Raw genomic sequence first — 27,475 nt, 5'->3', positions numbered from 1 at the left:
TGGCCACACCACACTACCCTCTAGGGTGGCAAAATGTAAGTGACCTTGTGTCCACTGCAAAGTGGGCAAGGTAGAACAGATCAGTTAATCGGCCTACGCTGTACTGTGGAGCACAAAGGAGACACTAAAGGAAAAGGCTCACAGATCCATACTTCAGGTCAGGGAATCCCCATCCCCTCAGGAATCACAGCTCTGGGCTGCAGGCAGCTTTTGTGCTTTCAACCCAGCTTTTCAAGCTTCAGACATGGACACGTGGGACCACGCAGTTCACTATGTCAGGAGTATTAAAAGCACATAATGCACCCCGCGGCACAGCAGGGGCTTGCACGAGGTCTGCCAAAACCATCGCTTCTTGCCTCTGTCCTGCAGCCTGTTGAAAGCTGTACATGTCCTCCCCCGTTGGGCAGCTGTCCTTCTGGCACTCTGCCTTTACTGCTCACAAAATGCTACGTGATAAATGGTAAAATCAACACAAACTACTGGCTCTTAAAGGATCCAACCTCAAGGCTGCTCCCACCCCTACAAACTGCAATAGATGTCCGTCTTCTGAGCTGAAATCAAGTCTGACCCAGAGTCAGGTTTGGAGCAGTATCACATTAGCTAGGTGAAAACCCAGAGGAACTGACTGCAGTTCCCGCAGGATTCATACGGGCCCCAGTATCAGCAAGGTCATTTTCAGGCTCTTCATCATGCAAGCTGATGATCAGACCGGGGTGCTTTGGTTTTGTGGTTTTTTTTGTTTGTTTGGTTTGGTTTTTTTTAAAGGGCTTCTAACAAGAAGCTGTAGGAGCAGCAAGCAGGTTTAGGTTTCTAGGAGCCGATACTGTTCATAGCATATTCAATGCTCATCATGAAAACAGGCCAAGAACATTTTTTTAGGTACCACTACTCATCTAATTCAACGCACCATCCTCCAGGGTCTGAACAACGATGGAAGAGGATGTTCGGCTGGCTCCAAGCTGAGAATATGCGACCACGTAGAAGACATAGTTCGTGTTGGGTTCTAGGTCCTTGACTTGCAGCTCAGTGGTGTCATTATTGACAGCAAACTGGTACTCCACGTTGTCTGTTCCTAGAGCCAATGAAACACTGATCAGCAGGTCAGTGAACTGCTAAGCCACTCCTCAAAAATAAAATCACTTAACTCACAAGGTCCATAGCATAAATCCACCTTAAAAATCACTTTGTCTTCTCCAATTTCCTCAGCACCTGCACAAAACCCACCTCTTACGTGAATTCTTTGGGCAGAAACATTCGAAGCCTCAATGTTAACATCTCCATTTTGCCTCAAGCTCCTTAATCCATGCTAAGGCAGCTGAAGTTACCAGCTTAAGTTTCAGAGGAGCTCTGGCAACAGTTCAGCAAGAGTATCGGCTTGCTGGCTGTTTGAGAAGACAGACCCCAAAAGACCTGAGTGCCTCACTTCAGATTCTGGGTGTGAATAATTTAGTGATTACCCCTGTACACAATGTAGCTGTTTAACATCTCCATTAATAATCACACCCTTTGCATATAAAAATCAATGTGCTGGAGGAAAAAGTAAAGAACAAACTTCTGGAAGTGCCTGGTCCCACTAGAATCCAGACAACCCAGCTACGCGCACACACTACTGCTGGTCAACAAGTTAGTATTTGTCAGCTAATCCACAAGCACCGTCACAGGCGGATGCTGACTTCAAGAGAAAATCCCTTTACCTGCAATGAAAAGGGCTAAACTAATTGGAATTGCCTCACACTTGTCACTAGCCGGGAAAGAAAGTCAACCTGTGCCTTGTGCCTGGTACCTGCAACACAGCTGGGTTGCACAGGCAGACAACACCTACCCACAGCCCGCTGGTAATGTAAGGAGAAGCCAATGATCTGCTCGCTGTTGTACTCTGGCCGCTCCCAGGACACAAGGACCGTGGTGCTGGAGAGGGACACGGCTGACACTTTCTTGGGAGCGCTGGGCAAACCCTCCCGCACAATCACCGAGAGCTTGGCAGTGGCACAAGCCATGCCCAAGCTGTTCTCAGCCACGCACTGGTAGTAGCCAGCATCCTCCAGCCCGATCTGATTGATCACGAGGCTCCCGCTGCTCTGCACCTTCACCCGCCCGTTGGAGAGGATGACTTCGCCGTTCTTCAGCCAGTGAATGGTCGGGGCTGGCTCGCCCTCTGCCTTGCAGACGAACCGGGCTGTGCTGGCTCGGGTGCGTGAGATGGTTTCAGGAGCCTGCGAGATGCTGGGCGTAGCTGGGAGGAGAGAGGACAAATTAATGCAGGGAGGAGGAGGAAAAGATAGCAAAGCAAATCCCTTCTCCTCCCCACTCGGTGCTATGATTTATTCAGTAGCAGCTTTGCTTACAAGATAGGATTTGCCAGGCAGACTCTAGAGGCTTAATTTAGACCCTGTCCAAAAGGAAAAATAAATTCTGTATCAATCATGTGCTGCGTTTCCTGATCCTACGCTGTTCTCCCTGCTGGCTTCCATGATACTGTAAAGTTAATTGGTGATACAGATTTCCATGGGGGAACCCTGGAGAACAAGAATAAGGCATAAAACAGTTCAGTAAATACAAGGAACTAAACCTCAAATTAAAGAGGTGACTTTCCCACCGAGACGCAGCCCAACCCAGGGCCTCCTGGCTCTAACCTGGCCCCCTTCTTAGCCCAGCACAGGCCACAAATGCAACTTCTTGGGGAGCTCCTGGACGTTGGTCCAGGTAATCTACAGCTACCTGGAGCACTTATCCTGCTCTCTACTCACCAAGGACTCGGAGCTCAGCTGCAGCTGTAACAAACTGCCTGGTCTGGGGTTTGTTAGCACGGCAGACGTACACCCCTGAGTGATGGGGCTGGCTGGAAGGAATGAGGAGATTTGTCCGGCCCAGCACAATCACATCTGTGGAAACGGGCTTTCCATCTGCAAGAAAAAATGTGCACAAATGCGGGAGGGAGCCCCAAGCTGCCCTTTATGAGGGCTTGTAAACAACGTGTCGACTAGAGCCAGGATCACAGCTGGGGAGCGGAGAGACTCCCAGATCCCAAACCCCAGCCCAAAGGAGGATTCCTGCTGGGACACTCCTCAGTGCTTGCTCAAGCATCAGCCAGCCCAAGTCAACACTGGCCCAAGGTTTAGTTTAGTCTGTAATAACCAAAAAAGTTCTGGTTTGAATCAAAATAGTCTCTGGTGCCTAGGGTGTGCCTGCAACGAGACCCCCTAGGAACGGCACATTCAAGGGATGCTAGCACACGTTTTGGAAAAGCTGCTGGATCTGCCTGCTGACCTCCATGCACGAACACACACAGCTCTTCCCCTCACTTGTTAATGCAAATGTCAGCAAGAGCTCTGAATCACTAACAACGCAGGGGTTGCTCCCTCCTCTGGGTCCCGGACGTGAACGCAAATTTACTGAGCTTCCCAAACCCTTCTCTGCCCCCAGCTTGGCTCCTGATCTGTAAGGTATCAGGAAGACACCTGGTTCTCCTTGGGGCTCTGGTGCTTGGGTCAGAGACATGGGCCACGAGCTGCCCTCTCCCCCTTCCCCTGGCTAGATGCTCAGCACTGCTGAGTAGGGAAGGAGGAAAGGGTGGCTCCAGCTCCCTGGCCAGAAGCTGAGCCGTCCTTCTGTAACTTCAGGTGGCCCTAGGCTCCTCAGCAGGTCACAGACAAGGCAGTCGGCTGGTGCTGGGCACTGCTTTCCAGCACTGCTCTGATGAGAGAAACACGGGGACCATGGCGTCCGTACCTCCGAGTGGGTGTGTGCGAGCAAAGCCAAGAGCTGGGGACAGTCAGGCCGAGGAAAGGCTTGGATGGGAGGTCAGGAACCCAGGGCCAGCTCTGGCCCAAGTAACCAGATCGGGAGAGCCGGCCCATTCGAGCAGTACCGGTGCAACCCCAGACCTTGTCCCTCTCCACCCGCAGAAGAACGGACATCTGTCAGACAGCAACAACTCAGCACTGACCTGCCTCTACCTCTCCCAGATTCAGCTGAGCCTGTTTCTTGAGCCAGAAGCAAGCTCTCCACCTCCACTGTGAGCACCTGCACCTACTTAGCACCATCAGCAGGGCACGCAGCTGAGATCAGATCCTCAGCCCCCTCCGACCGTTTCAGGGGTCTTTAGATGGCCTCACAGTTCAGTGGCTGCACACTCAAGAGGAGGAGAAAATCTGTGCACCCCATTTGCACTGGGAACAGTCTGAAAATCTGACTCCAGATGGTAGCAATTAGCTGACACCACCAAGGCTGGCAAGAGCCAAACTGGCAACCTGGAGGTACAATCCTCGGTGTTACCTACATGACTGATCATCCACTAACCCAGCCTGCTCCTTAATGAAGTCTTGGAAAGAAACAAGCTTGTCTAACACAGAATTGCTAGCACTATTAATCCATCTTTTTTACCTGAAGAGTCCATACTGGCAAGCAGAGGGGGACCAAGCAAACACTTTTAAAGTAAAGCATGCAAGGAACTGTTTCACCAACATTTCCCCCCTTCCCCCATCCAAAAAACTTTCATAGTGATAATTAATATCATCTACCCTACTATGGGCATCAGTAGCTCCCAGTAAAGCAATGAATAAGTGATCCAGCACAGGAAAACTGAGTATTTGTAATTGCGAAGTGCACAGGATAAACCAGAAACATTTCTGCCAGAACATTTAATCCTCGCTGATTTGATTTCCAAAGTTGTATCCTCTGAGATTTTTTTGCTCCTTTTTTTGTGGAGAAGAGGAAACATTTATGTACGCTAAAACCACTGCCTGTGGACAAGTCTGGGCTGCAGACCAGCCACAATAAATGGTTACAGGGGAGAGGAGTCTTAAATCACGACCCGGATTTATGAAAATGATTGAGAGTCTTTTCTGGGGGAGAATCGACTCCTGGGCTGAGAACATCTTCAGTCAAAGCCTCTGAAACACATCTGATGGATGTGACGCTCAGTGAAGTGACACTAGCATCCTACTCGTGACTAGGCTATCAGCCCTGGGTAACGTATGCCAGTCTGGCTCATTTGTACACCTCTGACGAGACCTAAGCATCTTCTCGATCCTTCCATTACCAATCTGACCACAGTAAGATTTTTGAACAAAAACCTCCCAGCAATACGCTCAGTCACTCCAATGATTAACAGATCTTATCATGTTTTATAATCCTGCAAGAGAATACAAGTTATTTCTCCAACGCAACGGCAGATTCCACAGAATCCTCACTAACCTCTGAGTCCCCGGAGGAGTGGCATAAACCTGACCCCATCTCGTGACCTTCACTGCTCAAGCTCATACAATGAGGATGACTAATTTAGATCAAAAGGCATCCAGGCACTAGACCTTTATAGATTCCACAGTCAAACAACTATGAAGTGAGCTGCGTGCTTTGTTACCTCCTAGATTTAACTAGTCATTCCAGTTTAGCAGGGACACCCTGCGCTGCGACACCACCTGTGTCATTAGGTACCGATGCAACCAGCACCCTTCCTGGCCCCCAGAGTTTTCCACTTTTTAACAGATTTTTTAAAATAAAGTATCCACAGGTTCCTCTTGACAACAAAAGCTTAATTCTGTCCCTCAGGCTCACCCTGTCGTATCCAGGAGACGAAGGGGGTGGGATCAGCAGCCGCCATGCACTCCATCACCACACTCTCCCCAGCCACCACCGTGGTGTTCTCCGGAGCGGCGACAATGGTGACATCTCCTCCTCCTGGCTGGGAACCTAATGTCAAAAATAAAAAGAGACGTCTGTCCTTCCAAATTGCAAAATCCCTAGAAAAAACACACAACATAGAGCCCAGACACCTCAGCTGTGCCTCCCCAGCTAGTCCCACGCATGGTAATGGCTCACGCCCAGTCGGAGGAGAAAAGCAGCTCTTGCTTTTACAGGACTACAATATTTTTGCTAAAATAAACGAACAAAGGGGCGCCTTGCAGATTTACTCTAATCACGCTGGCCCTAGTAAAAATCAGTATCAAGATTTTTCACATGGAAAATAAATAGTTTCAACCCAGCGCCTTCATCGACTGTTGCTAAACAGATGTTTGTTAATTAGATGAAGCAAAACACCATATCCTCAAACAGGGCAACAGCCACACAACAGACCCTTTGCCAAGGCATTGTGACAGCTCAGAAAGAATCCAGTAACTTAGTTAAAGAAATTCTAACATCCAGACACTGTGCTGTAAACTGCAAGAAAGAGAGGTCAAGCCTGTGTCCAGGCCTTCACCTGACGGCACAAAGGCTGAACCAGTTATTACCCATCTGGAGGAGAGCGCGCTGTTTAGCTCGTATGTGCACAGCCGACGTGTAAGCCAAGTTTACAGGAAGATCTATAGGCTGCATTGCACAATGTCTTGAGAGCGGGATGGGGATTTTTTTGCTTGAAACGAACCTTCTGCCTGTGTCTGCCCACTGCTGAGCAGAGGTGAAGGGACGGTTAAGGAAATGCCTTTGCAGTGGCCAAATTTCTGTTGTCAGATGGAAACAACCGGAGCGCTCTTGAGCAGACCAGACTGTTCATAACCCTCAACAGCAGCAACCCTGCTCTTCCAGCTCTCCCAAATACGTCTAACTCTGGGGGACGCTTTTGTTATTGTCTTCATGAAGGGAAAAATAACTGCAGAGGCGTCACGTAGTACAAGCAATTCTCAGGCCTTCTCCAGGTGCTCCCATGATCTAGTAGAGAAACTTGTTGTCAGCAGGTCCCAAACAAATAAAAGCAGGACCTTTTTGCACAGTGCAAACTCACTGTCTCAAGATGCTGCAGAGTCCAAAACCCAAGAGGTTCAGACAAGCTCGTGAAGGACACATATACCGTGACTGCTACAGACGAAGGTCTCACTGCAGTCCTCAGCCCAAGATGCTCCCACATCCCTGACTGTCAGGTGTTGAGCAGACGTCCAAGGAAAGCACCATGTCCTCCCTGCCCAGTTTTCACATGCTTTCCTCTAGCATCTGCTGCGGTCGCTTTTGGAGACGGCACTGCAATGCCTGGACCTCTGGCCTGACCCACACTGGCCATTCACGTGGCATCCAAGCCACACTCATTCATACTTGATTTTCTTGTGAATACAAACCAGAGAAGCTTTGGCCTCAACGTGCAGACCTGCCTGCATAGCAGGAGGCTACACACTGCTGCTCTGAATGCGCTGCGCTCAGCCCATCTCCAGGCTCGTTGCCATTTACCCTAGCACAGAACTCTTGCCAAGCAGAGCTGGTTCAACACTGAAATTTTCTTGCGGTCCATACATGCGTGAAAGGGATTTCCATTTGTAGTAGTACACGAGCACAGTTTAAAAGCAGCTAGTAAAATCCCCAAGGCACTGAAGGAAAACGGGAGCAGGAGCCGGTGCTCGTCCAGCAGATGGAAGCAGAGACCGAGGAGCGCCCACGCTCCCCTACCTGGGGCAACGGCTGGACAACACTAAACCACAACCCCAGCCCTGGCAAACACGGGCAGTCACGGCTGCCGTGGGGCACGAAGGAAAAGCCAAGCCAGCCATCCTCCTTCCAGTGGAACAAGTACGCTACGCAGAGGGCCTGGTGTGGACAGGCACCTACAGTCTCCTTTCGTGCTTACAGCACGGTGAGGGCTGGCCAGGGCTTTCCTACATTCACATACATGAGCGGTTCACAACATTCATGCCTACAGACACTTTCAGTCTCACAGCCGTCATGGCCAGCCACAGCAGGACAACCTGGGGGACACAACAGGGACAAGAAGAAACCACATCAGACTGTCAATGAGGCCTCTGAATCCATAAACAGATCAAAGTCCTGGCCGCTCTTAACTGCGGCGCCAAGGCTGGGCTTGGGAGCTACTGAGACAGAAAATGGGCTTAATGCAAAAACAGGCAGCAGAGCTTCCACAACAAGCACGTAAGCTGAAGGATCAGAGAAACGCAAGGCTCTTTGGAACAGCAGCTTTCTTTTAACCCCAGCTCCAGTTCAACAAAGCACTAAAATCCATGAGTAATCATTAGTCCTGTAAAACAACTGAGCGCAGGGACTCCAGCAAGACCTGGCTGGATGGGTGAGGCTGCTCAGCACACTGCTAATGTGAGGCCTCTACCCTTTCTCTACCCCATATGGCAGAGAGAGATGAGGCAACATCAGACAAAGAACAAGGAGAAGGAGCTTTCCAGCCAGGATTTGGAAGGAAACACATGAGAAAGCAGCATAAGCAAAGGAAAAGGCTTTTATAGCGGTCATTACCTGGAAGGCCACAGCACTGGGAAGACACTGGAGAACTCAACAACTTGTGATGAGGTTGGTTTTAAGAGCAAGCTGGGGAAAGAGGTGCAAAGGAGCCAGGCGAGGAGTTGCTTTCTGCTGAGGGGCTGGCAGCATGGCCAGACGTGGTCGCACATCTCCACAGACCCCAGGGCTCAGGCCTGGCTCACCCTGTGCAGGGTTCAGTGAGCCTCGTCTGCCCACCCTGGAGACCCAGCACCCATTGCGGGGCCGTGGCAGCTTTTGATGCAAATGAACAGGGCAGCAGCCTACCCCCCAGGTCCCGAGAGCGGGAGTGTAGGGGGACAGACTTCAGGCCTACCACAGCAGTGAGCTTTTTTACCAGACACCACCAGCTGCCAGCATACCTGCTGGGCAGGACATGGCTGAAATGTGTCTGTGTGCATAAAGCTGTCCTTTTCTGCAGTGCTGCGGGAAAAAAATAAATCTAGAGTAAAAAAAACCCCAAAAACCAACACCAGCCAGATGGCAATATATTCCCTGCCAGATTTCCAAGCAGCTTTCTCTACCAAGTTTAGGGCAGAGGAAGAGAGAAAGCTCCTCAAACCTGACGTAAAGGCATCTGTTGCATTCAGGTGCATGGCCCAGGTGCCGGCTGGCAAAGCCACCTTACAAGCTATAGAAACTTCAAGTGAAGGCACTTGTCTCGCAGCACTAGACAGCTGCCTTGTAGTGCTGCCAGTCACTAGGAGAGGGATTTCACAAGCTGCCCAAACTCTCCCTCTGAAACAGCCCCAGAAGCCATCATCCCAGCTCTGCAATCTCCTGGTTTAGCAGAGCCGCCACGAAGCGCTGCTGTAAAGGCACAGCCTAGAGCTTCACCTTTCCTTGGGGCCTTGCGTTTCTCCTGCTGGGGAAGGATCAACAAAACACTTCACCACCCTCACCCTGAACAGTCCCGCAGCCCCCCCTTCCCTCTGGGGCTGCCCATCTTGCACCCTGGCTGCTCTGGAAGGGAAAGAGCAAAGAGCTCACGGATGGGCAAGTAACCAGTCAGCAGAAACCAGGCCTGGCGACCCAGAACAACTAGCTCCTGATCAGCTCCATACTCAGCCTGCAGAAGGCAGAAAGACAGCCGATATCAGCGCTTCCTGACAGTCAAACTCAAGGTCTCTCTGACAACCAAGAGCAGTAACAGCCACAGGGATCTGTAGCTCAAACATCCACTTCTGCTTCCTTCTCCCTCCGCCAAAACTCTAGTTTCACCCTTGAAAAACTATTGGGTAAACATATGAGCCCAGACCCCACGTCTGTTTGTCACTGATTATTATTGAAATTATATTACAAAAACAAGCAGTTCTGCTTGCTTTCCCAGTACATTCCTGGGGGCGTGCATGGATGAATGCTCCATGCACCGCTTGCACACAAACACATTTCTCTCAGCTTTGTATTTCACTGCAGGTCTGTCAGAGCAAGGCTACAAGTCAAGCTCGTCTTTATACTGAGCCCCTTTAGAGTACATTTTTCACTTGCTCTCTCAATAGGCTGGTTGGACAGGATGGATCGCAGGTTAACTGCTACGAACTGGGTTTCATTTGGTTTGAAGAGTTCCCCAGAACAGTACTAAGCTAACCAGGAAAACCTCCACACAGGGGATTCCAACAAACATCAAAGAGTAAAACCGTCAGGTTTTTTGTCTCCACTGCCATTAAGATAATTTCAGGTCAAGAGGGAATATTGTTAGAACATTGTTAGAATATTGTTAGAAAAAAAGAGCTGCCGTTTCCAAGACATCTTTCACCGCCTGAACAAAACAGGTCACTGAATGCACCTGCGCCACGCTGTCCATTCTGTGGGACTAAAGGCTTTCACAGTGCCGCTATTTAAAACTTCATCTTTGAGATTTCTCCCCCTGCCCCAGCTTTGCTTTGTCTCTCCAAGTGGCAAAGCTGCTCTAGGCAAAGGCTTTGCACAGCCCAAGGCACAACCTGTGGATTCATCTCAAAACTCACTGTCACCGATGGCCTTTGTGGACTTGCCCCTCTGAATCAGATGGATCAATTTTACTCTCTTTTACAGAAAAAAAAAAGCCTTGTAGGGTACCAAATGTGGCTCTGGAGTCACTCAGAGCAGTGCACTAGGACTGAGAGAAATCCTCTGTGCACCGAGTTAGGGAAGGTGGCTCTCTTCACGCGTGGTTTGTCCACCCGTGCACACGCTTGTGTTTGCACAGGTAGACAGCAAATGCGCTATCACTGACCAACAGACAAGACTTAATGATAATCTGCAGAAATATTTCAAAATATTCCCCTAGGTTTTATAGTTTAGGAACATCTCACACCAGCAGACTTCTCAGTTTATGCATTTTTCCACTTCACGAGACGGGAAAGTGAGGCCAAATTCGGGTGCTCCCCTTCTTTGTACCATTGCTCTCACGGGCATCTCTCAGCATCTGGGGCTGGGTTCCAGGGCCAGGTGGAGGCAGGCACAGAGGGAACACAAACAAATTGCTTACCACCAAGTGTAGTATAAAACAAAGAGGAGGTGGGGTGGAGAGCACAGGGAGCCTTAAGACAGCAAGCGAGCATGACAGATCTCAGCACACAGGCTGCCCAACCTCTAAAAATTCAATCTGTATCATTTCAAAGCCAAGGGGAACTGTGAGCAGGGCTGTGAAGGGAGGCACCATAGGGAGCTGCTTGGGACAAAGCTCAAAATGTTTATTTGAAGTTATAGCTTGAGTTATAACATACATGACTGATTTTAAACTCCAAGAGTTTACAACTTGGGTCTGCCTCTAACGCATCCATAATTCATCAGCTATCCTCCCCCGCCTCCCTGCTCTTGTTAGTGCAGAGTATCAGCAAAGAACTCAGGCAGCACAACAGGAGGAAAATGTTTTTTGTTCAGTCAATTTGTGACGGTCGTTTGCAGTGACAAGAGGATGACTTCTTGGACAGGAACTAACACCTCTCTCCCAACTCCATAAACACCCTGCCTCGGTGAAAGTGCTGGAAGGTTAAACATGACTTGCATGGTGACACATTCAGCTCTCAGCTGTCAGCAGTTCAAGATTTGGAGATATCCAACAATCAAGCAACAATCTTCTGTTCCGCGAACTTTCTCACCCTCTCTGGAGGAGGAGCATGAAACCTTATTCATCCCTGTGAGCCTCCTCCGGGAATAGATTCTAGCACTGAGCAGCTGTTCATTAGAGAAAGTCAATGCTGTCACTGCTGTTATTCTGCAGACAATAAAGGAGCAAATTACCCATTGCAAAGCACACACCTTCAAAAATGCAGGAGCTGTGTTTGCAGAGCATGTCCTACTCCCACTCCTCAGCTCTCTCCCTTTTCTCAGGCAACTCACAGACCTCCTGGACTGTTCAGGGAGAAAGCTGACAGCAACCGCAGAGGTGAAAAAACATCCTCCACACCTGCCTTCCTCCTCCTTTTATACTGTCCTGGAAATTTATCTACAATTTATTTCTACTTCTGGGCTAGACCCAGGACAGGAGATAACTAGCATTAACACCTCGAGGCAGGACACTTGCCTAACTACATCCTAACACTATGGCGTATCTGCTTTGGGGGCAACATAAACAATGTCAGATCTCAAACCTGAGCGCGCTTAGCAACAAGCATTTCTTCTTTTATGACTGTTCTCACCTGAACACAGCAATGCACACCTTTGCAAACAGGAAAGCAAAGCAGCCAACAGAGGACCGGCACCGGTGATTTTTCAGCATTGGCTAGAGATGCTGAGAGCTGCCCTTCCGACACCCTACAATCCAGACCTCCCCAAAGTATCACAAGCCAAACACTGCCTCCTCTTCTCCCCAAATGCAGCTCTTGCAACCATGCATCACTCCTGAAAATTACCATTTTTCTTTTTCGGGTTTTTCTTCCACTTTTGCTATATCAGCCCCTGTGGCAGTTTGGATCCGAGTTTTCCCCTGTCACTGAAGTTGGGGAGGGATGACTTTTGGTTGTGTGATTATGGACTCAATTCACCAAACATCTGGTATTGCCCTGACGGTTCTCAGCCTTGAAAACTCCCCCTCTGCAGAGGATCAGGCTTTCATTCACGAGCCTCGCAGGAGCTTTTAGACGCGTGCCTCAGCTAAAACCCCAGCACTGGCAATGCTTGGTACTGGGACTGCAAAAGTTGTCCCAGTGCAACCTGGCAGCACCAATGCCCACAGCCTCCATCGTTAGAAAGGCTCTTTTCTTTCCCTTTTCAGGCAGCTGCAGTGTGCTTGGGTCAGCACACGAGTCATCTTGGAAGGGAGGCTGAAAAGGAACTCGGCTTTCATTGCACAAGTGACAGGGTATTGGCGTAATTTTTTTTCCTGCCCAATAATATAAATGAGCTCAGTAAATCAGTTTTGTATTATCTTTTTACCTCACATCCTCAAAACATTTTGTAAGCAGTTATGCATTTGTCAATGTGAACATTTAATTGAAAAGCTGAACAGGGAGGAATTTATCTCCACATTTCGGAATGGGGACAGTCCTCCTACTTACTAAGTTAGGGCTGCAGCAGAGCAGCTACACATCATTTGTCATCTTTAAAGCAGCATACAAAGAAACATGCATAAATGATTAAAACACAGAAGTTCAACCACTTTCTCAGTGCTATTAAGAGACCCCAACATACAGCACTTGTATTTCAAACCACTATCACAAAATCCCCGAGAAAGAAGTCAACAAACAGATCCCAAAATACATGGTGCAACCTACACTTCTAATAGCAGGCACAAAACCTGCTCCTTTAATGTCTGCATACAAATACATGCAAAATGGAGAATTTAATAGATGAAAATACACTTATATGATTAAAAAAAAAAAAAAAAAAAAGGAGAGAGATTTATGGGTTTGGATGAAGAATGTTCATTTACTACCTGGACACGCTCCTCAGACCAGCACCTGCCACAGCCTCTGGGGCCTCTCCATGGAGCATGTTACACGCCGAGTGAGGCAGAGGGAGCTGCTCTAGGAATTGCTTTTCACTTGGCTTGAGAAACAGCCCGTTAAACATTTTCCCCAGCGCTCTGTCCTGTGTCTGGAAGCCTGGGGAGCACACGGATCCCAGTCCAGACAGGCAGAGGGGCCATCAGGCAGTACTCTTTCATTCCCCTTGACTTCTTTATACAGCTGACAGCTTTCAGCTCAGAAATTAAATCCTTTAATGTACTAGCTCAGCCACAAGTTGACACCCTTAACTATATGTAACCAGAAGCCCAGAACAACGCTGAGCAGTGGCAGGTTTCCAGGAACTGCCTTGGATTTTTAGGGGGCTCTTCCCCCACCCCCAAACCCTTGATCCTTCAGGGTGTGGAGTTTTCCACGTCCAGAGTACATGTAGCTCTGCTGCAAAGCAGTCAGAGTGTGCTTTGCCCACCACTTCATCTCCTGTAAAGCTGTCAACATTGGCTCTCTGTTTGCCTACATGCATTTGGAACTGCTCTTCATCACGCCAAAAGGGACGGGAGCCAACCAGACTGCACGACAAATTCCTGCTCGCTTCCCCAGCGAGTGCTTGGAAGCGCCTACATTTGCACCACTCCGAGCGGGAGCTAGGCAAAATAAACAGGAGGTGCCGTGCCGACAGCCACGGTCATGCGGCCCTGTAGCCCTGCTGCACAAAGAGAGCTGCTGCTGCTGCTAAGAATTAGGGCTCTTCTGGTTTTCTGACCTCAGGTCATGCACCTGAACCCTCAGCAGCCTGAAGATACATCACAGAGAGTTTCTGGAAGGCAGAAGAAGCAGACCGCAAGCTGGAATATGGCAGAGGCGCTGAGGCCTACCAGAAGGATCGTGTTGGAGCAGCACTGATAGTGTCACCCTTTTAGATAATAACAATCAACAAGCTTTAACCATTCTTGGCACATTTTCACAGACTTCAGTGAAAATAAGCTCCCTAAAAGAAAGTCACTCAGCGTACAGTAGGAGTTAAGCCTCTACATCAGATGAAAGGCCAACAAAAAGAAGTGAAGAAAGGAGCAGAGGTACCTCAGTGTCTCTGAAGCTGTTTGGAGAATAGCGGAGCAGTCTCCCTGCCCTAACCCCAAGACCCAGACAACTTATGTTACTCAAGCTGAGCCCTTAAAGCCCTGCAAGCCCCAGCCATTCCCCAGCAGCTGCCAGAAACACAGATAAGACAGACAAGGGCTGCAAGGGGTTGCTTTGCAAAATTACCAGCGCAACAGGACCACGCTCCACCAGGCATGTCCCGTGGCTGACTGCAACACATCGTTCTCAGCAGCACAAGGGCATAGCCAGACTCCACCCTTGATGCAATTTGTGCTGCTCCAGTCCAGTCCTTCAACCTATCTGGCTGCTGGGGGCACAATCCTCCACACAGCTCCAGCACAGTCCCTCGGCCCTGACCAGCCAGGACAACGTCCCAGCTTCCCAGCAGGGCCAGGTTCTGGTCCAGTGGTTCAGGACAGAGAGAGTCTCCCCTGAGCTCTGCCACTAACTCACTGTCTGTGCTGCTGTGGGCACAGCTCTCAGCATCTCCGTGACTCCATCTGCTCAGAGTTCGTAACGTCACTAATTCACAGAAGTGAAGGTGCAAAAGTAATCGCCAGAAAGAAGACTCTTAGCAAAAGCCACAGTATCAGAGATTTAAATATAGACACACACCCCCAAATCAGTAAACACCACGTGGCCCTGGGGGCCTAAGCTTGCCAGCCTCTGGGATTCAGTGGGAACATTCCCACACTTCTTTAACCATCATTACACTACACCTAGGCCAGCACATCACCTTCCAGGATGCTGCAGGAAAAATCTCTAACAAAAAAAGCTGTAAGGCAGGTAAAGGTACCCTGTTACCTCTTGCACAGAAATGAGACAGAGATACGGTCTACAGAAGACCCTCCTGGCTCGCAGGTCACAAACCCCGTAAACTCCTCACCTCACCTTGTCTCAGCGACTGGAGCCATTTCACTCCAGTAACGTCCTCCTTGTGCTCAGAGGCTGATGTTTCCCAGGGGCTGACACCTCTTCCATCAGATCGATTTGCAATTCAGATTTATTTGCAACATCGGTTCTATTTGCAATTCACGTACCTCTAGCGACAGCAGAGAGGGAAGAGGCTGGAGGCCCTGGGCTGTGCAGAAGGACACAACCTGCTTTCTTTGCGACCAGGGCTCGTGGTCTGCCTCATCCCGTCTGCCAGAGACGGCCGTTCACATTACTGTCATGCACAGCTTTGAAGAGAGAAACATTACGGGGAAGCCACCTCGTAGTGTGGTCTCCCTGATGCCAGGTAGGCAGAATGCTTCCTACAAGCTATGCTTCGAACACACAACACGCTGGGAGCCTACAGTAACACAGTCTGGCAGCAAACGAAGACTGCCAACTTGGAAGGAGGAACTAAAAGCAGATGGATGCATCTGCATTAACTCAGGACAATACAAATCCGTTTTTCTAGGAAAAGTCTGGAAGCAAAGCTGGCTTTCCACAGGGAAAGATCATTAGTGATAGCCACAGATTCTGTCAAAGCCCTTCGGCTGGACACTCGCTGAGTGCCTCAGAGAGCCCTGATCTGTCTAAGGCTGTGCCTGAAGACAGTGTTTTGTAACACCACCTGCCCCTCCTTACCGCATCCTTCTCACTCTCATCCACAACCCATGTGGCGTTGCCCCTCGGCTGCACTGGAAATACGAGTTGGGTAAAAGCATCTCTCAGTTACAGAAGGCAAACTCCCAGTTGTGTCCTGAGCAATCCCTGGCATCTGAGATATCCAAGTGAGGGCTCAGAGCAGCATGGCTCAGCTCCTGATTCAGCCTCCCCCATCTTCTGAGCTGACTCATTCCATTCTTCTTCCTTAGCCCCACTGGGCCTGTAGATATTGGTGGGTCTTTGAGACAGGGACAAGCCTCCTCCATATGCCTGCCCCATGACTAAAGCAACAGGACCATGAGCTTTGCTACGCTTCTGTACACTCGCAACATCTTCACTCCAGCTGTTAGGATGCTGTAAGCGCCGTAGGGCACCGCTAGCCCTCGACCTCAGAGAGCTACTGAGGCGCTGCTGTAACACAGACGATTAATAATTAACAAGTGCCATCAGGAACCCAACCACATCAACCTTCCTGTCCTGCAGCCCATTGCAAGCTGCTGACCTAATTATGATCTCTATTCTTAGCTCCCTTCCAGCCTCACCGTGCAGGCAGAGCCTGTTCGATACCCTCCAGGAGAGGCCAGGTGTGATCCCTGTAGTGCAGACATGCTGGTGCACCACAGGGTTACACCACCGCCACAAGACTCTCAAGAGTAGAGCTGAATGGAGCCTGCTGCTTAAACCCTGCTTCAGCCCAAGCCTTACCAAACACCAGCTATTATAACTGGAACCCTCAAAAGCGCAGCAGATCTGGATTAGCAAGAGATGCACGTGGAGAATACTGGAGGACTGCAAACCATCCCTGAATGCAGCCATCCTCAGTCTCCAGGAGTCAGAGGCAGAGCTGCCTGTAACACACGAGCCTGGCCACATCTGACAGCTCCAAACATCATGCACAGCCGACGCTGCATGTGGAAGAGACCAGTTTTCCCTCAGGACCTGGAAACAGCTCACCTATTCCTAGCCGTACATCCCTTGTTCTGCTCTATTATCCTTGACACCTCTGTTGCCACTCACTTTGGTGCCAACCCCAGGCTTAGCTGTTCTGCTTAATGGGAGGTGAGGGCTCCTGAATTTTGTATCAAACCCTCTGTCACCGCAGGCTGCTAGAGCTGTCAGAAGCGTGGCATATCATAGCCCCACCGAACTTCACAGACAGCTGAGCTGAAACTCCCCCTCCGGCTCCCGGGAACAGGCTGCTGACACTTGAGCTAAGAGAAGCTTTCCCTCGGCGATGTGAGTGGTGTGATGTATGCTGGCCCTGTACGAACTCCAGCCAAGGAGAGAGCTGTGTGTTTGGGTGGGTGCCTGACGCATGTCTGCACCAGCCCTTCACAAGTTTCACCCAAAATCTGTGGTCTCAATCCTGTTCCATGCGTGCCTGAAATCACTAGCATTGCTAGGCTCAGTAAAAGGGAGATGGAGTGCAAGTTTACAGCTCATGCTAGGTAGAAGGTCGCTTCTAGCTTTAAAGACTTACTAAGACTTTATTAAGCTAGAAATGCTGTGTATCTCCTCCTCGATCTTGCCATTCTCTGAATTCACGCTTACCGTGTGTGTGAATACTTTGCTTCGCATCCTCTGCCACAGAGGAAGACCAAGAGCATTTTTCAGAACCCAGCAGATGCATTAAGCAAACAGCCTCAGATACCTGCCACCCAGGAAACTGGAGCTTCCAAACACACATAAAGAGAGTCCTCATGGCTGAGCTTTTGGGATGTCAAGCGGAGAGCGGCTCCCTGCTTAACTGTTAGTAAAGCAAAAGAGCAGAGGGCAAAGAAAAACAGGCTGCTAAAAGGAGAGAGAGAAAAGCAACAGAGGTCTGTGCCCAGCCAAGAAGGCACAAGGAACAGGGACACAGCAGTTGCACGCTGGAACTGGGATGTCCCCTTCTCCAGAGGCGAAGCATCACTTACTGGTTAGATCAACAACCCACCGTAAAAATACAGCTGCCTTATCCCACCCCATGTTTTCTCTCCCTGCGCATTTCCATGACCCTCTTGCCTCCCAAAAGCACAGCCTTTAGCACCCTCCTGTGCCCACAAACACAGCTGGGGAAGCTCTCCCCCCGCAGTTCTGTGCCTATAACACCACAGGGCCCTGCTGTCTCTGTTGCATGGGTTCCTGCTGGAGGAAAATCACCCCTGACCAGGTGGGACCGTCACCCCCTTCTGGTTAACACTGTGTGGTAGCACACACAATGGGATCAACACCTGGCTGCCGTCAGGGAGGTCAGACCAAAGCAGCACCGACCTGAATCTGAACTTCCCGGTCCCTAGATCGCACGGAACCCGCGTTCAAAGCTGTGAGGGGAGCACAGCACGTGTCGTCAGGGCTCAGGCTGAGCGCCAACCCAGCATCCAGCACGTCATTCGCACATGCAGAGACTGAAAATCCACTTGTGGTAACAGCACGTCTGTTTCTGCGAGGTGGTGGCCAACTGCGAGTGCTGCTCACTTCATCACCACCTTCCCCTCCATCCCCAAAGCTCATCCCATTCAATAGCTGTATTCTCCTACAGCCCTTTGGAGCAGGAACCACCCAGATCCCAGCACCCAAAGCCAGGCTCTCCCTTGCTACCTGCAAGCTGCTGCAATACAGACACCAAAAGAACAAAAAACGTGAAGGTGTTTCAGCTGCCTCCAAGCTCTGTCCCTGTTATCATATTTCATACAAATATTTGGCTGAAAAATACATTTCCCGGGACACTGCTGCAGCAAGCTGCTACAACTGTCAACGTAAATGATGTTCTGCCAACGGCAATCTCGCAGTGTCATCTCTAATAACACAGTACTAAATCCCAACTCACAGGGGACGTGCTCATCTGCTGGAAGACTCCTTAGTGGCAGGCTCAGCCTCGACCTCAGCCCTGCTGTACCTACGCCCATCGCCCTGACCTGTTCTCCCCATTCCTGCATTTCTTGCAGCACAGGCAGAGGATCATGCGGCGCACGGCTGTGAGACCGCCGCACAAACACCACCGCACAGACGTTTCTTCAGCATTAGGGGAAGGCTGTTGCACATTCTGATTCTTGCCAGCCTGGTCTGAGGGTAAAGGGTTTTTTACATACACATCACAGCAATCATGGCTACTCTGCAGGTACAGATCAGGAACAGGGCGAAGAGGACCCAAGGAAGAAAAACCTCACACCACAGTCACGTACGTCTGTGCAGCTTCCTCTGCAAGTACACCTCGATGCCCAGCTCACTTGAGCAGACAGACCTCCAGCACCAAATGCCCATCATCACTCTCCAGACTGACCCATCACTTCTAAGAGGGTAACTCCAAGGCTATTACATTATCCCTAATTACAGAGGCAGAAATTGAAGTGTTAAGGAACTGGGTTCTCCTCTGTGGCCTAACAACAGAGAGGAAAGAAGAATCCAAGAGTCCTGGCTCCCAGGACCACGCTTTGTTCACTCTTCTGCAATGACGATCCTGTAAATGTGAAAAGATACAGGAAATCTACAGGAAGGAGCTGTGGGGTCAGGATCTCAAAATAGATGGTCTTACTTTAATCTCTTGTACTTCTCACAGCCCAGTCAAAACTATATTATATTCTAAAACTGCTAAGGTCTTTAACTTTCTTTAGTTCACTTAGGGGACACCACATCACTGATACCTATTCAAAGAGACTAAAAACCCCTTTGAAAAAGAGGAAGGAGAATTTTTTTAAGAGCCCTAATACTGTGCAACTAAAAAATAATAGGATGAACCGCAGTAAAGTGAAATCGGGTTAGTTACGGAGAAGAGAAATCCCAGTATCCATTCAATGGGGAAGATGCAATGGGAGTTAGAGGGAGCCACACTCCTTGTGTCAGTTAAAAACAGAATGGATTAAGTCCTTGCAAAAATGTGCTGGGCTAGCAGAAGCTGAGCCTCTGAGGGCTATTTGTGCTGCACTGGGGATGCAAGCCACATTGTACCAGTCATGGGGCAAACACATAGCAAGAGTTAGTCCCTATTCCCAAGAAAACACACAAAGAGCAAGCAAGTGCATGACACAGAGGGGAAAAGGGAAGCGACAGGCAAAGTGATCTGCTGAGACCACATAACGTCATGTTCCTCGAGCCTTTCTGCTTCTCTTCTTTCGAGAGCCGCTTTATGAAGCACGGCAACACCTCCTTCTGTATATCAAGGACCTGGGAACACAACCAGGACACAGAGAGAATTCACTCTTTATATACGAGTTCAGAGTAGGGCTCCAGAGCCTGCTTCCAGAAAAAGGAGCTACAAGAAACGGGACACAGCTCCACCGAGAACTGGCCCCAAGCAAAGGCAGCAGGCACAGAGGGAGGGCCTGGGAAAAGTATCCTGCAGCCAGCTCCTAATGCCCTTTCAGGCAGAGAGCACAGCAGGGCTGCAGTATTCATTCATCACCTGTCCAGGTGAGAGGTGAAGGGACAGAGCTGCCAGATGTGTTTGGCACTCCGTCCGCTGGGGAGCAGCGGAGATCCAAGGGGAAAATCCAAGTTATCCCCATTTCGACAGCAGGCTCTGTTTCAGCGCTGCGTGACCGTATCCCGCTAGCTACTCTCTTCCCTTCCAGCTCAAAACGCCGCTTCCCCAGGGAACGTCTGGAAATTTGCACCATGAAGTCTGCACAGCCAAAACATCTGCAGCACTTACAGCACCGCTCTCTGCCCTGCCTGTGTACGGCCAGCATGAGTTTAGCTACCAACACACGAACCAGCCTTCTCCACGTGATGGGGACGTCACACCGTCAAGGGAGACGACACTTTTGGGGTTTTTAGGCCATGCAAATATGCCAGAAGGGGGTCGTGCTAATTGCTGCCTCTACTGGGAAAAGGCTTTAATAAGGGAGATGGAACAATTCCCAGCCATTGCATCGGGAGCAAGGGGGAGAGGGAGGAGGAAGAGGACAACTGGGCAGAAGAGCTATAGGGAAATGGATTATTTTGCTACAAACCAGCCAGCTCACATCCAGCGCTGCCTGGCAGGGGCAGAGGCACGAACACGAGATGCTCCCCGGCCTGCGGGCTGGCAACCCAGTGCACACTGAAGTGTTCCCATTACAACCAGCACGACCCCAAAATCTGTCAGGAGCACGCAGACTCGGTCATCATCACACAGCACTACCCAGCGCTGTCAGCGGGACGCCGAAGCAGCAGGCACAGTTGGTAAGGAGACACGAGGTCCCACGACAAAAACCTTTTTCAGGAGCCTTGGCAGTGCAGCGGGACTGGACGGCTGGACTCCCATCTTACCTCAGCGCAAGTGACTCACCAGCCATCAGCAGGGAGGGAAGAAGTAGTTTAGTTGCTCCTGCCTGCAGACACACAGGAGTTTGGTCCTTGAAATTTCCAAATCAGCAACTCAAGAAACACTAAATAGCTGTATTTCTGGCTATTGTTCTTTTGTGGTTTTGTCTGGGTTTTTTTCTTGGAATTTTTTGTTTGTTTTAGTTTAGTTTGGTTTAATTTTTTACAACCGGTAAAGGATTTCTGCCTGACCAGTTCACTCCAACTACTATCAGCTGCTTCTGACCAGGGAGGAAAAGACTCCTCAAGTCAGTCCAGGCATCCAAAAATGTGCCTCTTGACAGCAAAGTGCTGAAACAAAAAAGGATCAATACCATGCCAGTCACTCATGGAGGAGTTTGCAGCCTGCACAGGTCACTGCAGTTTCCCATCTGTCTCGGAGATACTTCTCCCCAATTATAAAAAACCCCAGAGATTTAACAGGCATGTTTTTCATCACTATCAGCTCAATCTGGTGAAAAACTCAACCTCGCATATTTGTTTTTGCAGCCAGCGGGTGGTGTGGTGCTGCAGAAGCGCGATTTCGGCGAGAACTCCAGGCAGAAATCTGCTCAGGCCGGCTGGTGCTCCAGAAGGAACGCTTCCCATTTAACCTCTTCCGTTGCCTCCGCTTGCAAAGCAGATTAAACATTGCAGAGTTACAAGATACAATTATGCAGAACGAGTTATGATGCCAAGGACAGCATATTCACCTTTGTAGCTTGATCAATATTACTTATCAATAGCGAACCAGGCTGAACAAGGGAGCTGTCTCTGGAGTGTGGAACTGCCCATAGTAAGCGTTCCCCTCGCCTCCGTGCTTCATTAAGCACACAGAGGATCTGGCAGGGGCTGGCAATTAGATACAGAGCATTCAACCGCTCACGAATTCTCTGCAGATTCCACACAGATTACCTCCATGACACAATCCATTGATCAGAGGTGTGTTCTCAGGCTCCACAGTTAATTACACTCCCTGCTGATGGATGAACAGCAAAGCCATCCCTGTGAAAATACATTGGTAGCAGAATGCCAAGCAACGCAATCCTAAACAAAGACAAAAGGGGCTGGGAAGGATTTCAGAGCTTTCAAAGTTAAAGCTGCCTACAAACTCTACTGGGGTCAGCACGAACAGGAGACAGACGTGGCAGGGGGGCACTGTCCCGAGAGAGGGGACAGCTCAGCCAGGCTCCCAGCCCTGGTGAGTTTGTCCACTTGCCGGATGGGGATTATACAATACTGGGAGGCAGCCAGGCGCGCTTGGAAGGATGCTGGAGCCTGGAGACCCCCACTGCACTTACGCTCTCAGCTACGTTCTCATGTCCAGACTTGCCCACTGCACTCTTGGTTTACAAAGAAAAATGCACTCAGAGACAGAGGCCCAGATCGGGAGGTGAAGGACAGCTCACACTCCAAGCCTTGCTCCAACGTTCTGTGTCACCAGAAGAAATCCCAGCTGAGGCCGTTCCTAAACACCACAAAAAGATCTCTGGAGCCTACCCAACAGCTCAGCAAAGAGCCAGCAATGTGTACAGAGAATGCAAGTGGGATGTCACTGTGCCTAACCTCCTCTGGACCTTGCTAGGCAACCTGGGGTAGACACAGGCCTGCCAACTATTCCAGCCTCCAACTATTTCTCTTGCTAGCTTGGGCAAGCACCTTCCTCTGTCCGTGCCAGCCTTTGCTTGTCTTGCCATCCAAGGCCGCTGGAGATAAGACTGCAACAACGCTGCACTTCCCCGAGGTGCAAGCGGGGTGCCTGACCCCTTCTAAAGAGAGCCTAAAGGAGTCTAGGGCTGTTAAAATGTACGGGCTGTGACAATCCACCTGCAAAAGAAAACCCTGGGCACAGAAAGAAATTCCCCCTTATTATTGTTGGCTGCCTGGTCCTGTGGCTGGGCAGAGCAGGCAGCTGTGACTCCCAGGTGGCAATACTTCCCAACCCAGCCTGCTTATCCCATCGGAGTAAATTTAACAAAACACCTTCTCAGCAAGTTTTAACCAAAGCCTGCCGTGTGCAGAGCCACACCAGCAGGAGAGATCGTCACGGATACTTCAGCTCAGCTTGCCATCACACACAGTGGCTACCTGGCAGACACGAGCCCAGCTCCTGCCTGCACCTTACCTTTCAGCACACTGAGGACGGCATCATTGCTGTAGCGTTTTCGGGCGGCGTTGGTTGCCACGCAGTGGTAAGCCCCAGCATCACTCTCCTGCACATCCACGATTTGGAGGACACCATTTGGAAGAGTTATAAACCTGAGTGACCAAAAGGAAGAGTGTGAGACAGACTATGCCTTACCTGAGCTATTCATCAACTCAAAGCCCTTTATCCCTTCATTTTGTCCTGCAAATGTATCATATGCAGGTCCTGGTAACCACAGCAGAACGGGACCAAGAAACCTTTCAGCAACCCAACTGGTGTTTCTTAAAACGCAGCAGGTACAGACCTATCCATCACCCTGGAGTCTTCACAACACAGGATCTGCTTTTGGGAGACCAGGCCAACAAGGCTTTGCTGATACAAACCAACCATCCAGTATAAAACAACTACACACACACATGCACATTCCTACATACAGATTTGTAGATGTCTCCAAGTGTACAAGTGCCTTTGCACACACTACAGCCAGTGTCACCACTTGCTTTTCCCAAGGGTTTAGTAGCCAGAGAAAAAATACATTGCAAAGAAGTCTGACCATCATCTTTTTCCTGCTGCACCTCAAGTACATGAAGGGACCGAGTGATACACAGCTGCACCTTCATGGCCCAAAGCAGCCAGGACACAGCCACCTGAAGCTGCACCATTCCCAGGCTGATTCCTGTGGTTCTTCCACAAGTTTCTGGCCTTCACAAACTGACAAACTTACAGCCGAGCACTCAGTATCCCCCTCCATTTGCCCATGGGGTGCTACTGGGCAACACTTCCACGGGGTGAAATGGCTACACGGCTCACAACATGAACACAGTCCTTGCTGCATTATACTGAACAAAGCAGATGATTAGCAATTAGCATAAAAGTAGGAGCTGGCTGTCAGCATCTCCATTTTCTGCCTGGATTCCTAGATGGCAGCCTCTTTATTCTTGAATGCAAGGCGCAAAGCCTACGTGATCCTTTTTAATTATATATGAGATCCATTTTTAATTGCAAGCCTCTATAAACAGAGCTGCTGAGCTTTGACAGACAGCTCTGGGTTATCAGTCTTCATTATGAAGAGGACACATTCAAAGGCAATTGCTAAGGGGAGGGATAGCAGCTATTCCACGAGAACAGCACAAAGACAAGTTAAAAGCATGAATGCTAGTCCTTCTATCCACAAAGATAACAATAAGTAAACCTGATCTGTAAAACCATGGTTCTCCAGGTGCTGAGACAGCTGGAGTGCCATGAGCAAGGGTCACGGAACCAGGAGAGCCTTAAGAGATCACCCATCCTGTGTTCAAGCCATGGTCACCAACAGCACACCTGCTCCTGCAAACATTTATCCTAAATCTCCAGTAATGGAAATAACTCCCTTGCCCTAAGCAGCCTGTTACAGAGAAATATCCCTGCTGCGAGCCTAGCGTCTATCCTGGACCTCAGTTGCTGCAATCTGAGCTCATCACTTCTTGTGCTCTTCACAGCTGATGAAGAAACAGAAGAGCTAACAGAGCTCCTCCAGTGACCATATTGTCTCTACTGGCAAAGTCCTACAGCCTGACTCAGGGACACATCCTTGCTGAAGCCTCCCACGTACGCGAGGGCAACTGCCCCACATCACTAAAGCCCTGCTCCTGTTACTCACAAAGACACTTTTCAGAAGCAAGCTCCAGAGACCTCAGAGGAGGTGGTACCCTGAAAGCCCTCATCAAGATGCCTCATCAGGACACAGGAGAAAGGAGACAAATATTTGCATCCTCTCAGCTCTGTGTAGAGAAAGCCTCCCACTGCGATAACATTTATTTTTGTCGTGCATCTGCTATTTGAGTCTGTAATTAATATCAACATATTTCAAACACTAGGCAAGGCATCTCCCAGCCACAAAAAGACACTCCAATTATGTATCACAGATTCACTGAGGCTGGGAAGGACCTCTGAAAATTGTCTATGGTCTTTCCCCTCTCAGAGCAGGGTCAGCTAGACCTGGTTGCTCAGGACTGTGTCGATGGTCACGCTCATCTAACACACCCAGCTTCTCTTGAGGGCAGAAAACAAGCCACTTTGCTTCTAAAGAGAACAGGAGCTGGGGGCAAGAGGGAGTGAGCGGGGAGAGTCGATCAACACATAGCTCAAGATGGTCCCTTTGGTAAGGAGAGCAGTAGAGAGATCTGCTTCATGCAGTACGCCCTGGTGGGAAAGCACGACAGAGGTGAGCGTTGCTCTGCCAGTGAAGCAAGGAGGGAAGAAAGGCAGGATTTGTCTATCCACAATTTCCTCCAGCTGCTCACAAAGCCTCCAGCTTTTCAGGCTCCCAGCAGCCCCGGACTAGAAGCCTCCAGGCAGCCTGCAAGGGCATTCTGCTCCATCCCCAGGCTCTCTGCAGGGAAGCTACCTTTGCCTGATGATTCAGAGCAGGCAGTTGGCGCTAGCTTTCCTTCCACACAAAGGGCAGATCTTTTTGTTTGCTTACCTTCACTACAGATTAAGTGTAAAACAAAAACCAAAGGACAGACAGAGGCCCGGGGAGAAACAGAAATGCTGGCAGTCTCAGGAGTTTTGCCATTGGCAGCTACAGCACCAGGATCTCACAGGAGACTGCCTTGAACAGGGACAAAAGGCAAGCCCCCCTCTTGCAGCAGGTAGATGGTTAAAGGGCAGCACACTCAGAGCAGGGCCCCAACTACCATGGGCAGAGAAGGCAGCAAGCTGCAAGAGCAACAAGGTGCTGTTCCCCCCTCTGCTCCTCCCTGAGCAGACTCTACTCGAGAGCACAGAGGGGCCGATGGTTGCTCACCTCTTCGGTGACGATGACCAGGGCAGTGCTCAAGAACTGAAGCCCCGGTGCCTTGTGTCCAAACCCGGCAACCCTACAGCTCAGTGCACTCTGCTGTGTGCATAGCAGAGATATTCCAGCACTAACTGTCCAATTCCCTTTCTTACTTTCTCCGCAGCAAACTCCTCGCAGCCTTTTGAAGGTATACAAAACAGACTAAAGCACCAGTCCTCAGGGCAAGTTAGGAACCTGCAGCTTTGTGCAGACTCAAAGTTTAGAAGCCCTTTGGCTCCCAGCTCAAGAGCCCTGGACGTGAAGGCGAGCCGTATTAAGGCACTCCTGACATGAGAGGAGCAAACTCTCCACACAGATAAAACCCTCACTTAGCCAAAACGTGGAAAAATATAATGTGATTACAGACCATGTGATCTGTAGGGTATGTGCTTATGTGCAGACCTCCAGAGACCTCCAGTTCCTAGAAAATACTCATCTCGCCTCTAGAGAAAATAAACAGCAATTTGGAGCTTGGTGTGAAAGCCAGCCAGCACCTAAAACAGAGAAAAGATTATGCCAAGAGATGTAGCACACACCCCAAAGCAACTGCAAGCTAGAGAAATCCTACAAGCCACCTCTCAGCAGCTGCTGCAGATTTAAGACCATGTTTTTTAAATGTACTTCAGAGCCAGAACTGCAAAACACTTCTGTGCCTTACTCACATATGAAAGCTAGATTTTTGCCCTAAACTTCAGCAGGGCAGGAAAGGCATTCTGAAAACATCAATAAGAACTTCTCTACCCTTTGGGCTGTCTAAATACTTTTTAAGCTCAGTCTTCAGCACCTTCAAGGTGGCACCACGCTAGAACAGGCACCCAAGGGCAAAGGCCAGAGACAGTACCAAAGGTAAGATCAACACACAAAAGAAAAAAAAAAAAAGAAAAAAAAAAAGCAATGCCAGTTTACCATGATTATTCTGTCCCTCTTAAAAGAAATCATAAACATGATGTAGTAGAATTATCTCAAGGGTTGTATCTACAGCCCCAGAGCCTGATTTTGCACGTACACCTAACCATGCTATGCTGGAATATGAAATCATCATCCTGATGCCTACCTACCCAAATGATTGCATTTTCACAGGCTCATCAGAAGTGTGCACAGGAGGGAGTCCACAGTAATCAGGCTGGCCTGAGATCTGGTCCTTAGGCATGATGCAGTAAGGATAACAGAGAGCTCTGGTTGGCAGCCAATGTTTCCTGGAATTCACTTAATTCCTTCGAAAGCCGGTTATAATAAATCCAACAACAACAACTAGACAACAACAAAAAAGCAAATCCTTCTGAAAAAGCATATTAGCTAAAACATGATTTTAAAAGCAAGATCTGCAGCCAGAGATTATGGTCTGGCTTTTACAAGGAAAACAATTTTCAGGCTGCCCGTGTTGAAAGCAATCTCCGAGCAAGTAATTTCACAACATCCATCGAGCTGTCTCATTAAAAAGCCATTGCC

At 49.5% G+C, this 27,475-nt stretch overlaps 1 protein-coding gene across 1 annotated transcript in view; it reads right to left on the bottom strand.

Annotated features, from left to right (window-relative positions):
• IGDCC4 (immunoglobulin superfamily DCC subclass member 4) overlaps window positions 1–27,475 on the bottom strand; it is a 95,805-nt gene that overhangs the window by 22,981 nt on the left and 45,349 nt on the right. The window contains exons 4-8 of the mRNA XM_086471688.1: window positions 23,185–23,318; window positions 5,557–5,691; window positions 2,748–2,903; window positions 1,823–2,233; window positions 908–1,072 (exon numbers count right to left, since the gene is read on the bottom strand). Of these exons, the coding sequence (XP_086327814.1) occupies window positions 908–1,072; window positions 1,823–2,233; window positions 2,748–2,903; window positions 5,557–5,691; window positions 23,185–23,318 (1,001 nt within the window). The remainder of the gene's footprint in view (window positions 1–907; window positions 1,073–1,822; window positions 2,234–2,747; window positions 2,904–5,556; window positions 5,692–23,184; window positions 23,319–27,475) is intronic.

The sequence above is a fragment of the Leptosomus discolor genome, chromosome 11, assembly GCF_034619465.1.
Source record: "Leptosomus discolor isolate bLepDis1 chromosome 11, bLepDis1.hap2, whole genome shotgun sequence".
Taxonomy (NCBI): domain Eukaryota; kingdom Metazoa; phylum Chordata; class Aves; order Leptosomiformes; family Leptosomidae; genus Leptosomus; species Leptosomus discolor.
This window is presented reverse-complemented; position numbering and strand designations above follow the sequence as displayed.